We start from the raw sequence: 13,493 nt of genomic DNA on the forward strand, positions 1-13,493 counted from the left end.
TTATACATTGTACAGCACATTATATACATTATACATTATACATTGTACAGCACATTATATACATTATACATTGTACAGCACATTATATACATTATACATTGTACAGCACATTATATACATTATACATTGTACAGCACATTAATTATACTTTATACATTATACATTGTACAGCACATTACTTATACTTTATACATTGTACAGCACATTATATACATTATACATTGTACAGCACATTACTTATACTTTAAACATTATACATTGTACAGCACATTAATTATACTTTATACATTGTACAGCACATTATATACATTATACATTGTACAGCACATTATATACATTATACATTGTACAGCACATTATATACATTATACATTGTACATTGTACAGCACATTACTTATACTTTATATATTATACATTGTACAGCACATTATATACATTATACATTGTACAGCACATTACTTATACTTTAAACATTATACATTGTACAGCACATTAATTATACTTTATACATTGTACAGCACATTATATACATTATACATTATACATTGTACAGCACATTATATATATTATACATTGTACAGCACATTATATACATTATACATTGTACAGCACATTATATACATTATACATTGTACAGCACATTATATACATTATACATTGTACAGCACATTATATATATTATACATTGTACAGCACATTATATACATTATACATTGTACAGCACATTACTTATACTTTAAACATTATACATTGTACAGCACATTAATTATACTTTATACATTGTACAGCACATTATATACATTATACATTGTACAGCACATTATATACATTATACATTGTACAGCACATTAATTATACTTTATACATTATACATTGTACAGCACATTAATTATACTTTATACATTGTACAGCACATTATATACATTATACATTGTACAGCACATTATATACATTATACATTGTACAGCACATTATATACATTATACATTGTACAGCACATTATATACATTATACATTGTACAGCACATTATATACATTATACATTGTACAGCACATTATATACATTATACATTGTACAGCACATTACTTATACTTTAAACATTATACATTGTACAGCACATTAATTATACTTTATACATTATATAGCACATTACTTATACATTATTTAGACTCTAGACATTAGACAGTGTAACCCATTGACTCCACGTGATACAAAAGCCAGAAACCTTTCCTGTCACTCACAAGTCTGGGGTACAGGGGGCGTGACAGGGGCAATTAAAGGGGGATTAGATAGAGGGGGTTAATTAGTGGGAGGGGATATTAGAGGCGGGCTAAACTTCAGGTACTGAGAGGACCGACTAATCCCAATACAAAACCACGTGGGTTGTACTTGCCCCGCCCCTTACACTGTTTTGCAGCGATAATCACCGCCCCCTTTACTATTGCCCTCAAGTTTCTCGTTGCCAGGGGAGCTGCCGGCGCGTGGATTGTACGTCACTTCCGGACGGAGTGGTAACGTGTCCTTACCGGCGGTGCAGGAGCCACAGAGTGAGCAGTGACATCCCGGACATGGCGGAGCTGGAGCCGGCGACCCTACACAACGAGACTGAGGCGGCGGCCAATGGCACCGGGAAGTTGGGCAGCTCCCCTGAAGGGACCGCTCTGGCCTATGGCAGCCTTCTTGTTATGGCCCTGCTCCCCATCTTTTTCGGGGCCCTGAGGAGCGTTAACTGTGCCCGTGGCAAGGTCAGACCTGTGCTCCTGTGCTGGGGATAGAACGGGGGATTGGAGGCAGTTAGGGGTCACCAGAGCGGGGAGACAATTGCTAAAACCATGCGAGGACCGTGGCAGAGGGGGAGGGTCACCCAAATACAGGGGTGTTATGTTTATAGATCATACACAATAATTCTGCCCAGAATGTCATTTACATGAAATGTGGCACCTCTGTCTGTGGCACGGGCTTGTCTCTCAGTGGCACCTCTGTCTGGGGCAAGGGCTCGTCTCTCGGTGGCACCTGTCTGTGGCACAGGCTCGTCTCTCAGTGGCACCTCTGTCTGGGGCAAGGGCTCGTCTCTCGGTGGCACCTGTCTGTTGCACATCTGTCTGTGGCACGGGCTTGTCTCTCGGTGGCACCCGCTTGTCTCTGTGCCTCCAAATGTGCCTCTCCAGACTGCAACTTCACCAGCTAAATGAGCCATTGATAGAGACTGTGGTTCCATATGCTGCCAATCAGCCTCACTTCAATAATGACCAACAGCAACAAGGGCGAGGGCGGCTGCCACAGGCATTTCACCAGTAATTACACGCTGCCTTGTTGCTCTGTAGCCCAAGGGCACATACGTATGAGTGGCTAAACAAGTTCTTGGGCATATGTTTTCTTGGGCATATGTTGGGAGCCCGTGAGGCTGATGCCGGGATTCAGTGGATCAGGACTGACCATGTAACTTGTGCCTTTCTCACAGTGAGAGGCCCAATGAAGCATCAGGGATGAATGGGTGGGACTGAGGGGCAAAAATGTGATTTCTCTATTGTCTCCGGGTGTGTAACGTCAGTGTGTTGTGCCAGCAGAATTCCTCCGACATGCCCGAAACCATAACGAGCAGAGACGCCGCACGCTTTCCCATCATTGCCAGCTGCACCCTCTTTGGCCTTTATATATTCTTTAAGGTGAGTCTCCAGCACTGTAGGGGTTAATGTGCTCACTGACCCAATGTATGGTAAATATGGTAGCAGGCCATTAGCCCAGGATAGGGATTATTTCCCCAAAAACCTTTGTGTGTGTGTGTGTGTTTGGCTTCTGCATTAAATATATTCATCATGAGATGAGGTTCATATAAATCTATATCTAACACAATAGTCTGGATGCCATTTACTTTTAGCCTTTGTATGAGGCAGTTCTGTTACCCCAGGGCATGAATTCAGGGTTATTGACAGTATGTTCTGCACCTTTCATAGAACATTTACCACCCCCACACTAAAGAAGCTTTCATTTCTCCTACACTTCTATGTGCTGGGCTTGAATATGCACATGCCCAGTGAGACTTGCTGATTTAACGAGTTAGTTATATAAGCCTTGTGTATGAGGAATCCATGAGGGGGGAAAGTTAATCTCTGAGGGGATTTCCCACCCCTCGCTATCAATCAGCCTTTCTCAATAAGAAGCAGTGCATTAAAGGATTTCCCAGCCTAATTAGCTTCAAGGTTTCCCCAACAAAACTTGGTTTACCCTCAAACTGGGGAATTGTGGGTTCAAATAGGCAGAAATAAATGAATTTGTTTTTGCAGCATTTAAGTATTTATCCACCTTTTTAACTTTGTATTTAAAGGGGAAATATACAATCTTGTTTGTATACGCTTGTAGATGTAGATCTAACAGGACAAGGTATTCCCTGAAGAACTCCTGTGCTACCCCACCCTTAACCCCCCATGCCTGGGGGCTGTTTCAGCAGTTATGATTATATCTCTTGTTTCTCCTCTCTAGATATTCTCCCAGGAATATATCAACCTCCTGCTCTCCATGTACTTCTTTATTCTTGGGGTGTTGGCTCTGGCACATACTATCAGGTAACTCCTCAAAGATAACATGGGATTTCTCTTGTGGCTTTACTTTCTCATTCCTCCTCCTCTTTAATCTCTTCATATGCTCATTTTTATGCTTATGTTTCACCTGCTCATGCCATTGCTAGTAACCATCCCCCCGATCGCTCTTCTCTCACACCTGTCTCTCGATATCTCTCTTCTCTCACCCTGTCCCTCCATATCTCTCTTCTCTCACACCTGTCTCTCGATATCTCTCTTCTCTCACACCCGTCCCTCGATATCTCTCTTCTCTCACACCCGTCCCTCGATATCTCTCTTCTCTCACACCCGTCCCTCGATATCTCTCTTCTCTCACACCCGTCCCTCGATATCTCTCTTCTCTCACACCTGTCTCTCGATATCTCTCACACCTGTCTCTCGATATCTCTCTTCTCTCACACCCGTCCCTCGATATCTCTCTTCTCTCACACCCGTCCCTCGATATCTCTCTTCTCTCACACCCGTCCCTCGATATCTCTCTTCTCTCACACCTGTCTCTCGATATCTCACACCTGTCTCTCGATATCTCTCACACCTGTCTCTCGATATCTCTCTTCTCTCACACCTGTCCCAGATATCTCTCTTCTCACACCTGTTCCCCCTATCTCTTCTCTCACACCCGTTCCCCCGATATCTCTCTTCTCTCACACCTGTCTCTCGATATCTCTCACACCTGTCTCTCGATATCTGTCTTCTCACACCTGTCCCAGATATCTCTCTTCTCACACCTGTTCCCCCTATCTCTTCTCTCACAACCGTTCCCCCGATATCTCTCTTCTCTCACACCGTCTCCTGCTATCTCTCACCCATCCCTCGACCTCTACTCTCACACCCGTTTCTCAATATCTCACCTCTCTTTTCAGTCCAGCAATGAACAGATTATTTCCAGAAAACTTTCCCAACAGACAGTATCAGATGCTGTTCACGCAGGGCTCTGGGGAAAGCAAGGAGGGTGAGTTTAGTGCATGTGTTGTGCACACGTGTTTCTCTGGTGCTTGTGCATAGAGGAGGGGTTTGGTAGGATCCTCACACTCACAGTTTGGGTGCATTAATTTTCAGAAATGCCTAAATATCCCAGTTACTTTGCTTTCCTCTGGATCAAATAGCAGTGAAGTAGGATATATATTTACAGAAAAGTTTGAACTCAATGGACTTGTGTCTCTATTACCCATTTTACTATGTTACTTTCTTTGCAGAGATTGTAAATTATGAGTTTGACACCCGTGACCTCGTTTGTTTGGTTCTTAGTGGAGTAGTTGGCGTCTGGTACCTGCTAAAGAAGGTGGGAAATTGGGCTGATTTCTTTGGGAAAGGGAGAGTTCGGGCTCTTAATCTTTTGGGAAGGGGGAGAGTTTGGGTCCTGACTATACTGTCTTGGGGAGGGGATGAGTGACCCCCCAAGGGGGGCAGTGGGCCTTTGCATTGCAGAGAAACCATGGAGGTTTGGTTTGGAAGAACCAAAGTTAATCCCCAGTGCTTTGTTGCATTAACTACAGCAGAATACAAGGTTCAGGAGCTGAGACTCTGTACCCTCAATTCTAACCTGTAACTTGTCTTCCCTTCAGCACTGGATTGCTAATAACCTCTTTGGTTTAGCGTTTTCCCTAAATGGGGTGGAGCTGCTCCATCTGAACAATGTCAGTACTGGCTGCATTCTGCTGGGGGGGCTCTTCGTCTATGACATATTTTGGGTGAGTTTACTCTGGTCATTTACTACTGGCACTTAATGGGAAATGAATGGACCAGTGGGTTGAAGTGCTCACTCTCTCACTCTTTTTACTTTAGGTTTTTGGAACAAACGTCATGGTGACTGTTGCCAAATCATTTGAAGCTCCAATAAAATGTGAGTTTACTTCATTTCAATCTCCAAATCCCATTTACTTTCCCCACCCCCTCATTTCTTAATAACACTCTCTCTCTTTTAGTGGTCTTCCCTCAGGACTTGCTGGAGAAAGGACTTGAAGCCAATAACTTTGCAATGTTGGGGCTCGGAGACATAGTCATTCCAGGTCTGGAGTCTAAAAAAAAAAATGTTTACTATGTCCTCTATCCGGCAAACTATCCGGGCACTCCTTCCCTTATACATGGGTTTTGTTTGGCACATTTTTCTTTACTAATGGCCTACTGTACCAGTTAGTATGTGTGGTTATAAAGACATGACAATGTAATATTGATTTTGCTTTTTCACTCATTTTTCTCCTTCTCACAGGCATATTCATTGCATTACTGCTTCGTTTCGACGTAAGGTGAGTCCGTGGGAAAATGAAAAGATGGTGGCACTGCTCTGTGTTTGTGACTTTGAGATACCTACTGGCAGTGTCACATAAGTTCTTGGAACCTGTCATTTATAGTATAGAAATTAAGCATGGAGAATGTGATGAAATTCCAGGAAATTTCTCAGAGATTCTACTGTCTTTTGTTATTTCTGTCAGCCTGAAGAAGAATTCACACACTTATTTCTACACAAGTTTCCTTGCATACGTGTTTGGTTTGGCCCTAACTATCTTTGTCATGCATACTTTCAAACACGCCCAGGTGAGTGTGTCCTCTTTCTCTGTGGAGTATAGGAGAGGGTGTGCTGGTGGGCCTTGAGTGTAGGAGAGAGGGTTTGCTGGTGGCCTGTGAATTAGGAGAGAGGGTGTGTTGGTTGGCAGTGAGTATAGGAGAGGTTGTGTTGGTGGGCATTGAGTGTAGGAGAGGATGTGTTGGTGGGCAGTGAGTATGTGTAGGAGAGGTTGTGTTGGTGGGCATTGAGTGTAGGAGAGGATGTGTTGGTGGGCAGTGAGTGTAGGAGAGAGGGTGTGTTGGTGGGCAGTGAGTGTAGGAGAGAGGGTGTGTTGGTGGGCAGTGAGTGAAGGAGAGAGGATGTGTTGGTGGGCAGTGAGTGAAGGAGAGAGGGTATGTTGGTGGGAAGTGAGTATGTGTAGGAGAGAGGGTGTGCTGGTGGGCAGTGAGTATAGGAGAGAGGGTGTGCTGGTGGGCAGGGAGTATAGGAGAGGTTGTGTTGGTGGGCATTGAGTGTAGGAGAGGATGTCTTGGTGGGCAGTGAGTATGTGTAGGAGAGAGGGTGTGCTGGTGGGCAGTGAGTGTAGGAGAGAGGGTGTGTTGGTGGGCAGTGAGTATAGGAGAGAGGGTGTGCTGGTGGGCAGGGAGTATAGGAGAGAGGGTGTGTTGGTGGGCAGTGAGTATAGGAGAGAGGGTGTGCTGGTGGGCAGGGAGTATAGGAGAGGTTGTGTTGGTGGGCATTGAGTGTAGGAGAGGATGTGTTGGTGGGCAGTGAGTATGTGTAGGAAAGAGGGTGTGCTGGTGGGCAGTGAGTGTAGGAGAGAGGGTGGGCAGTGAGTATGTGTAGGAGAGAGGGTGTGCTGGGGGGCAGTGAGTGTAGGAGAGAGGGTGTGTTGGTGGGCAGTGAGTGTAGGAGAGAGGGTGGGCAGTGAGTATGTGTAGATGAACTCTTCTTGCCAATGTTGCTAAGCTGCCTTTTCTCTCCTCCAGCCGGCACTCCTCTATCTGGTCCCAGCATGCATTGGGTTCCCTTTGCTTGTGGCGTTGGTGAAAGGAGAAGTGACAGAGATGTTCAGGTGAGTGGCACTTGGGGAGGAGTTTTTACTTTCATGATAATTCAGTTATTTTCGGTCTCATTTTCTTAACTGATTCATTTTCCTGTTTGTTTCCCCTAAATCCCATCCAACCCTTTCTTTAATCCCTCCTACCCCGTGCTTTATCCAACCTGTGTTCGTTCACCATCTTGTCTGGTCTCTTATTTTCCTCTGCAACCCCCCCCCCCCCCAACACACATGGTCCTGGCCACCCACATTCTTTTCATGTCTTCCCTTGTTCCTGCCCCTGTTCTACCTGCTTTTTTTTTGTCCTGACTCCACTCCTGCTGCTTTTCCTAATTGCCCCTGGCTCATCCTACATACACACAATCACAATTTCTTTCCCCCATTTTTCTCATTGTGTCCTGACATTCCTGGTCTCTGCATCTGAACCTTAATACATTGTCCTACATGTTGCTCCTTGTGTTTCTCTTGTCCTCCTCTTGGCTTCCTTCTTCCCTCCCTGTCACACAGCTATGAGTCCTCTGCGGAGCTCCTACCTCACACCCCTCGCCTTTCTCACTTTCCGGTGGTTTCTGGATCTCCGGCTAGCCTAGCTGAATCAATGCAACAGAAACCTTGTTCTCCTCGCCGTAGGCGGCAGCTGAACCCCAGCTCCATGTGACTGTCGTCCATTTCATCTGCAGCTGGACAGGTGCTTCTCTGCTCTCTAGTAGCCCAATTCCTTAATGAGTAGCCCAGCTCTCTGCTCAGAATCATTGTTGTGTGCAGAGCTGGGCCCCTTTCTAGAACGACTACTCTCCATTCCCAGCCAGCACATACACTCATCAATCCTACTTTTGTGTTACTTCTGTGCTACACTTTGTGCCTTTCTGCTTTTTCCTCTCCAGTGGAAATGTGCTTGGATATATGATTTCATCTGGGTTTCTCTTACCTATCGTCACTAGTTTGTGTGCTCCCCCAAATATTACCTCCTTACTTCCTGCTCTACATCGTATGCCCTCCCTCTCATTTCCTACTTTCACTATGGCTATTTAAAACATTTACATGAATTCGTGTGGAGCCCAGTAAGGGGTTGGGCAAGGTCTCTGTGTAAGTGACTCCAAGCAGTAAGTAACAGACTAGTTGAATACATAGAATCAGTCAGACACACTTCAGTCCTTGGCCATTCCTCAGCTGGGAATAGGACTGGCTCCACTATCCTATTTCCAGCTGTAGCCAGTAAGGAAAAGGGGGGCAGGTGTACCCTACTCCCAGCTGAAGCTGGTCAGGGGCTGGTAAGATTTCCTGCTTGTCAAAATGCTATTTCAGTTGGTTTCTCCCTTGTCGCAGGTACGAGGAGCAGCCAAAGGATGAAAGTAATGAGAGTAATGAAGAGCAGGAGAAGAAAGAGAACTGAGCTCCAGCTTGTCCCTAAAGAGGGGGAGGACTGAAATCTGTTGGACAGAATGAGATCTGCCCCTCATATTGAGCCACCCCTGCTCCCCGCAATGTGTATATGTGTGTGTAACCAGCTTGCACCCCTCCTGCCCGCTCTGGGTGTGCTTGTCACTGTTATTGGGCCTGCATTTTTATATTTTGTATGGTGAATTTGCTTTCTATGGTATTAAAAAGTCAGTGAAGATTCCTTCATGCTGCAGCCTGCAATGGAAGATCAGACCAAGCTTTGTGCAGAAGGGCCCCCAAGTGTCCTGCACATATTAGAGGTTGTGGAAGGACAGGAATAGAGAAGGGTGTGTACAGAAATACACATCAAGTAATTGACCCAAACATAAGCGGAGGGTGTTTTTTTGTTTAAGATGGCAGCTAAAGTTGGGGTATTTGGGATGAGCAGCTGATGGGCCCACAGGATGAATGCACAATACCTATATATTTGTGACTCTATCTTCTGTGACTAGATATAGGTTACATTGGACTCTTTCCACAGGAAGAAATGAAGGGAAGATGTAGTAGAACTACAGCTCCGTTTTCCTTTGTGACTAATGTAAAATAAAGGGTGCCTGAAGGCTCTAGAACAAAACAAATAGCAACAGACTATTCTCTTAAAATACCACAGGGTTGCTATACAAATCCTTAGAGGCAGTGCAGACATAGGCGTCTATTTATCATGCTGCATAAAAAGTGGAGATAACATTACTGAACACATCTTTTGTTTTCTAACTGTTGAAATCCAATTGCCAATCGGTTTGCGCTTTACACCATAATCAATAGGCCCCAAAATTTAATTAGACAAGTGACATCACAATATGACAGCTTGGAGTTGAAAGGTTCACATTGTAGGGTTTCAATACCTCGTCTGGTTTAGATCCCCTAGAGTAGAAATGGATCAGGATGAAAATATAGTGTGACTCCCTCTTCAGTAGTGCGGCCCCTTCATTTAGGCAATTGGAGCCCAGGTAGAGCTCCCTTCAACCTCTCCTGGGGGTAAATTTACTAAAGGGCGAAGTGACTAACACTGGCTACAAATATCGACAGCGTTACCGTTTTTAGGCACTTTGCCGATTTACTAACGGGCGCAGGGGACTAGTCCAAAAAATGCTGGCGTCTTTTCCTTTTTTCAGAGTGATAGGCTGCAAAAGTCCGTAATTTTTTTTTTTAAGTAACCGGTTCCCCCCTACATTTACTAACATATGGAACATAAACTATACAGTGGGCTCATGTGTAGGGCATTATAACATCTCTATTTACTTTATCAAGGTTCCCTGGACTTGTGTAATATATTTGCTGCAACATATACGTCCATTCAACTTTATCATTTCCCACCGTATGCAAATTAGCCTGAGCGAAGACCTGTAAGAAAGTTGCGCTAGGCAGAATTGAACGCTAGCGCATCTTCGCTATGGTTGCCAAAGTAACGCAACTTCGCATCTTAGTAAATTAGCATTGTCTGAGCGAATCTGCGCCTGGCAAAGTGTTTCACTGGTGAATTTTTGCCGCTTAGTAAATTTACCCACTGGATGGAGCACAAGCTGCTCTTGCAACTACTTCTGCACACACTCATTTTCCTAGAAAGTGCTTTCACATAAAGTAACCTGTATCTGCCTCTACCCTTATTTTCAGGGTCCCAGCTCCCTGACTTCACTAGAGGTAGGGTCCTAGCTTTACTAGGCTTTTCCAGGCTCCCTAAAACCCATCCACTGGGTCAGCACCTGAAGTCCAAAGAGAAAGGAGCACCCCTAACCAAACACTATAAAAAAATGGGGACAGTAAGTAGTCCTAACCTTAAGGGCCTATGATACAGATCTGCTTGACTAGATATATGGGCCTCTGCCCAGTCACTAGAGAAAGGAGGGATTTATATAAGGAGCTGAGGTTGCTGGGTCAGTACATTTCTCCACATCACGTAACTGGTTTTTATCATATATATAATCTGTGCTACTGGCAGTGCCCCATAACTGTCCAGCAGTCACGGCCATGCACCTTCCATGTAGGACTTCTCATCAATTAGTTGCAAATAGTTGACCAAGCAATGTTTCTAGGGTTTAATGGTAACTAATATGCACATTTAATGCCTCACAAAGCACTATGTAGCGGTATCAATGCAGCGCCAACTTCATGTTTAAAGTACAGTGTAAAATAGAATAATGTTAGAAATGCTGTATTTTGTATACTAAACATAAACATGAACTTACTGCACCACAAGTCTAATCAAACAAATAATTTATGCTTTTAAAGTTTGCCCCAGGGGGGTCACCATCTTGTAACTTTGTTAAACATCTTTGTAAGACCAAGACTGTGCACATGCTCAGTGTGGTCTGGGCTGCTTAGGGATCCTCATAAATGATCAAAACAGCACAAGTCAAATAATATCTGCCAGAAGCCGATACAGAAAGACTGATTAATAATCAGAATATACAGACTGCACTGGGTCCTGTGTTGTCATGTAATCTAATGTGGATTTTATCGTTTTTGTATTGTTTAATACAAACTTTCTCCAACTCTTTAGAATCAGTGGCTGCAGCATAATAATCCTCCAAATAGAATCCCAGTTTATCTGTTTAAATCTGGCTCCATAATCTTTGTCCCTGCAGCTGGAGTTGGACACAATAAAGGGGATGTAAAGGTAAAAAATAAAATCCAATACAAATCTCTACACAGTTGCTGACTGCTCTACAGGGAACCAAACAAAGCTGCTTGAGTTCTGCATGGCTGGGAAGTAAGATGAGGGCTCCCCCTGCTGTTCATAAGTATGATTGTTTCCCTGCAGAGCAGTTAGAGACAGTCTGACAATTCCTATCCACAGCAGTAGATGAAGAGAGAATTTCACTGCATACAGTCAGGTTTATTATAAAAACGGTACACATTTGTAAAGTGTATTGGAGATAGGCTTCTATTTTATTAAAGAAAGTAAAATTGGGATTTTATTTTTTTGCCTTTACATGCCCTTTAATGGCTTAGTAACAGGGAGTAATGTGGAACAAAAGTCCTGCACAAAATCAATTCCTTAACGAGAAAGAATAGGAATAGGTGATTGCAACACACCTTAACTACCAGCTGGCAGCTTCATGCTATAAGGTCTGTACAGCATTTCTGTGCACACAAATCTCAACCAAATTCCAAATATAATGGGACAGAAGCTTCTTCAGCTCATGAAGACACTGTGTCCATGTGGGTCATACACTCCCTCATTTGGGGTAAAAATCCACAAGCGCAACGATGTTTCTGGGAGAGTAACATGCCACACGCTCCATACATGAACTAAACACAGTTTCATTGCACCCACAGGATGGGCTCTCCATGCAGATCATTTCATGCGGGTGGGAAAGCGATACCAGAGATACTAAAGATCATTGGATGCTCTAATAGGAGTGTTATACATATTGCTGCACACCTGTCTAACCCATACACAAGTGCTTTTAGAAAGGAAAGTATCTTGGCAAAATTATTCTGCACATACGGAGACTGATATGGCAAATTAATCCCATAAACATCATGTTTGGGAGTTGCCCCAACCCCCAGTAGTGCCCCACCAGACAGGTTGCCCCTTCGGTGCTTCAACGGGAGGAATAGCTTTCCATTTACCTTAAGTAACCCTTCGACATCCAGAACTTCCTTCAACTGGTACCTGCCATTTGGTTCTGACCTGTGTAATTTCTTTTGTGCTAGTGAGCAGGCTGCTTAGCTTTTAGAAGAGCTCCCTTTTTTACCCCACCCCTAATATTTTGACCATTCTTCCAGTTTTGTGCAGAATTATGGATTTCAGCTGTGGGTATTCCCTTAGGGCTCTTACTGACGAGCGTTTTTACCTGCGCTCCCCTGCGTTCCGTTCTCCTGCGTTCAGCCGCAGGGGAGCGCAGGAATAGACGCATTACATTTTTTCCAATGGGGCTGTACTCACACAGGCGCGTGTAGGCGCCGAACGCAGGAAAAATGCAGCATGTTGCGTCTCAACCTGCGTTCGGCGCCTACACGCTCCTGTGCGAGTACAGCCCCATTGGAAAAAATGTAATGCGTCTATTCCTGCGCTCCCCTGCGACTGAACACAGAAAAACGGAACACAGGGGAATGCAGGTAAAAACGCTCATCAGTAAGAGCCCTTAGCATGTGAGTTGAGGTTGATTTTGTACATCATGCATACTGCTGACATAGATACAAGGGTTCACTGCTTGATTTGGCCACAAAAAAGGTAAATGGGTCCTCTGGGCCAACACACACAGAGAACCAAAACCTTATTTTGCAGCAAACAGGGTGATCCCAAATGTAAATCATGGTGCTGTAGACACTTTCACACAAGATGAAATGTTTCAAGACTACGTGATCCTTCCTCAGAGTGACTGCAGATTTAAAGGCAAACAAAGGGATTGCTCTGCACCACATGTAGCCTCACCCACAATTAAAAGCCACACCCGCAAAACGATGGAGGTGCACAAATTGCATCTTATGGCACAGTGGCAATTTCATGCACAAATAACCCCAGAACTCATAGCAAAATGTAACTGTGCCATGATTTCTGGGGGTTTTTAAAATTGCCACTGTGGCGATTTCATGTACAAATACCCCCAGGACTCATAGCAGAATGACACAGTGGCAATTTCATGCACAAACACCCCCAGAATTCACAGCAGAATGACACAGTTGGAAATTCAAATACCCACAGAACTCTTGGCACAGTTGTGATTTCATGTACAAATACCCCCAGAACTCATAGCAGGATGACAGTTGCAAATTTATGTATAATTCCCCCCATAACTCAAAGCAGAATGACACAGTGGCTATTTCATGTATAAATCCCCCAGAACTCATGGCAGCATGACAGTGGCAATTTCATGTGTGAATACCCCCAGAACTCATTGCAGAAAGGTACAGTGGCAATTCTATACACAAATACCACAGAACCAATAAAACAGTGGCAA

General features: G+C 44.1%; 1 protein-coding gene across 2 annotated transcripts; it reads left to right on the forward strand.

The window, feature by feature from the left end:
• The first annotated feature begins 1,451 nt into the window (after positions 1-1,451).
• Positions 1,452-8,767, forward strand: hm13.L (histocompatibility (minor) 13 L homeolog). 2 transcript variants are annotated; one of them, NM_001087405.1, is given in 13 exon segments: positions 1,481-1,747; positions 2,570-2,668; positions 3,483-3,565; positions 4,444-4,532; positions 4,777-4,862; positions 5,146-5,271; positions 5,366-5,423; positions 5,506-5,589; positions 5,790-5,826; positions 6,013-6,115; positions 7,076-7,161; positions 7,654-7,834; positions 8,473-8,767. In NM_001087405.1, coding segments are annotated over 12 exon segments (1,179 nt in total). In that variant the 5' UTR covers positions 1,481-1,570; the 3' UTR covers positions 7,805-7,834; positions 8,473-8,767.
• The last annotated feature ends 4,726 nt before the right edge of the window (positions 8,768-13,493 follow it).

Source organism: Xenopus laevis, chromosome 9_10L, assembly GCF_017654675.1.
Source record: "Xenopus laevis strain J_2021 chromosome 9_10L, Xenopus_laevis_v10.1, whole genome shotgun sequence".
Classification (NCBI taxonomy): domain Eukaryota; kingdom Metazoa; phylum Chordata; class Amphibia; order Anura; family Pipidae; genus Xenopus; species Xenopus laevis.

Excerpts from the sequence above, each read along its gene's own strand:
- hm13.L (XM_018234115.2), top strand. The coding sequence starts at position 1,571 with ATGGCGGAGCTGGAGCCGGCGACCCTACACAACGAGACTGAGGCGGCG. Across the intron at positions 6,116-7,075 it reads ATACTTTCAAACACGCCCAG|CCGGCACTCCTCTATCTGGT; the intron begins GTGAGTGTGTCC and ends TCTCTCCTCCAG. Across the intron at positions 7,162-8,472 it reads GAAGTGACAGAGATGTTCAG|GTACGAGGAGCAGCCAAAGG; the intron begins GTGAGTGGCACT and ends CCCTTGTCGCAG.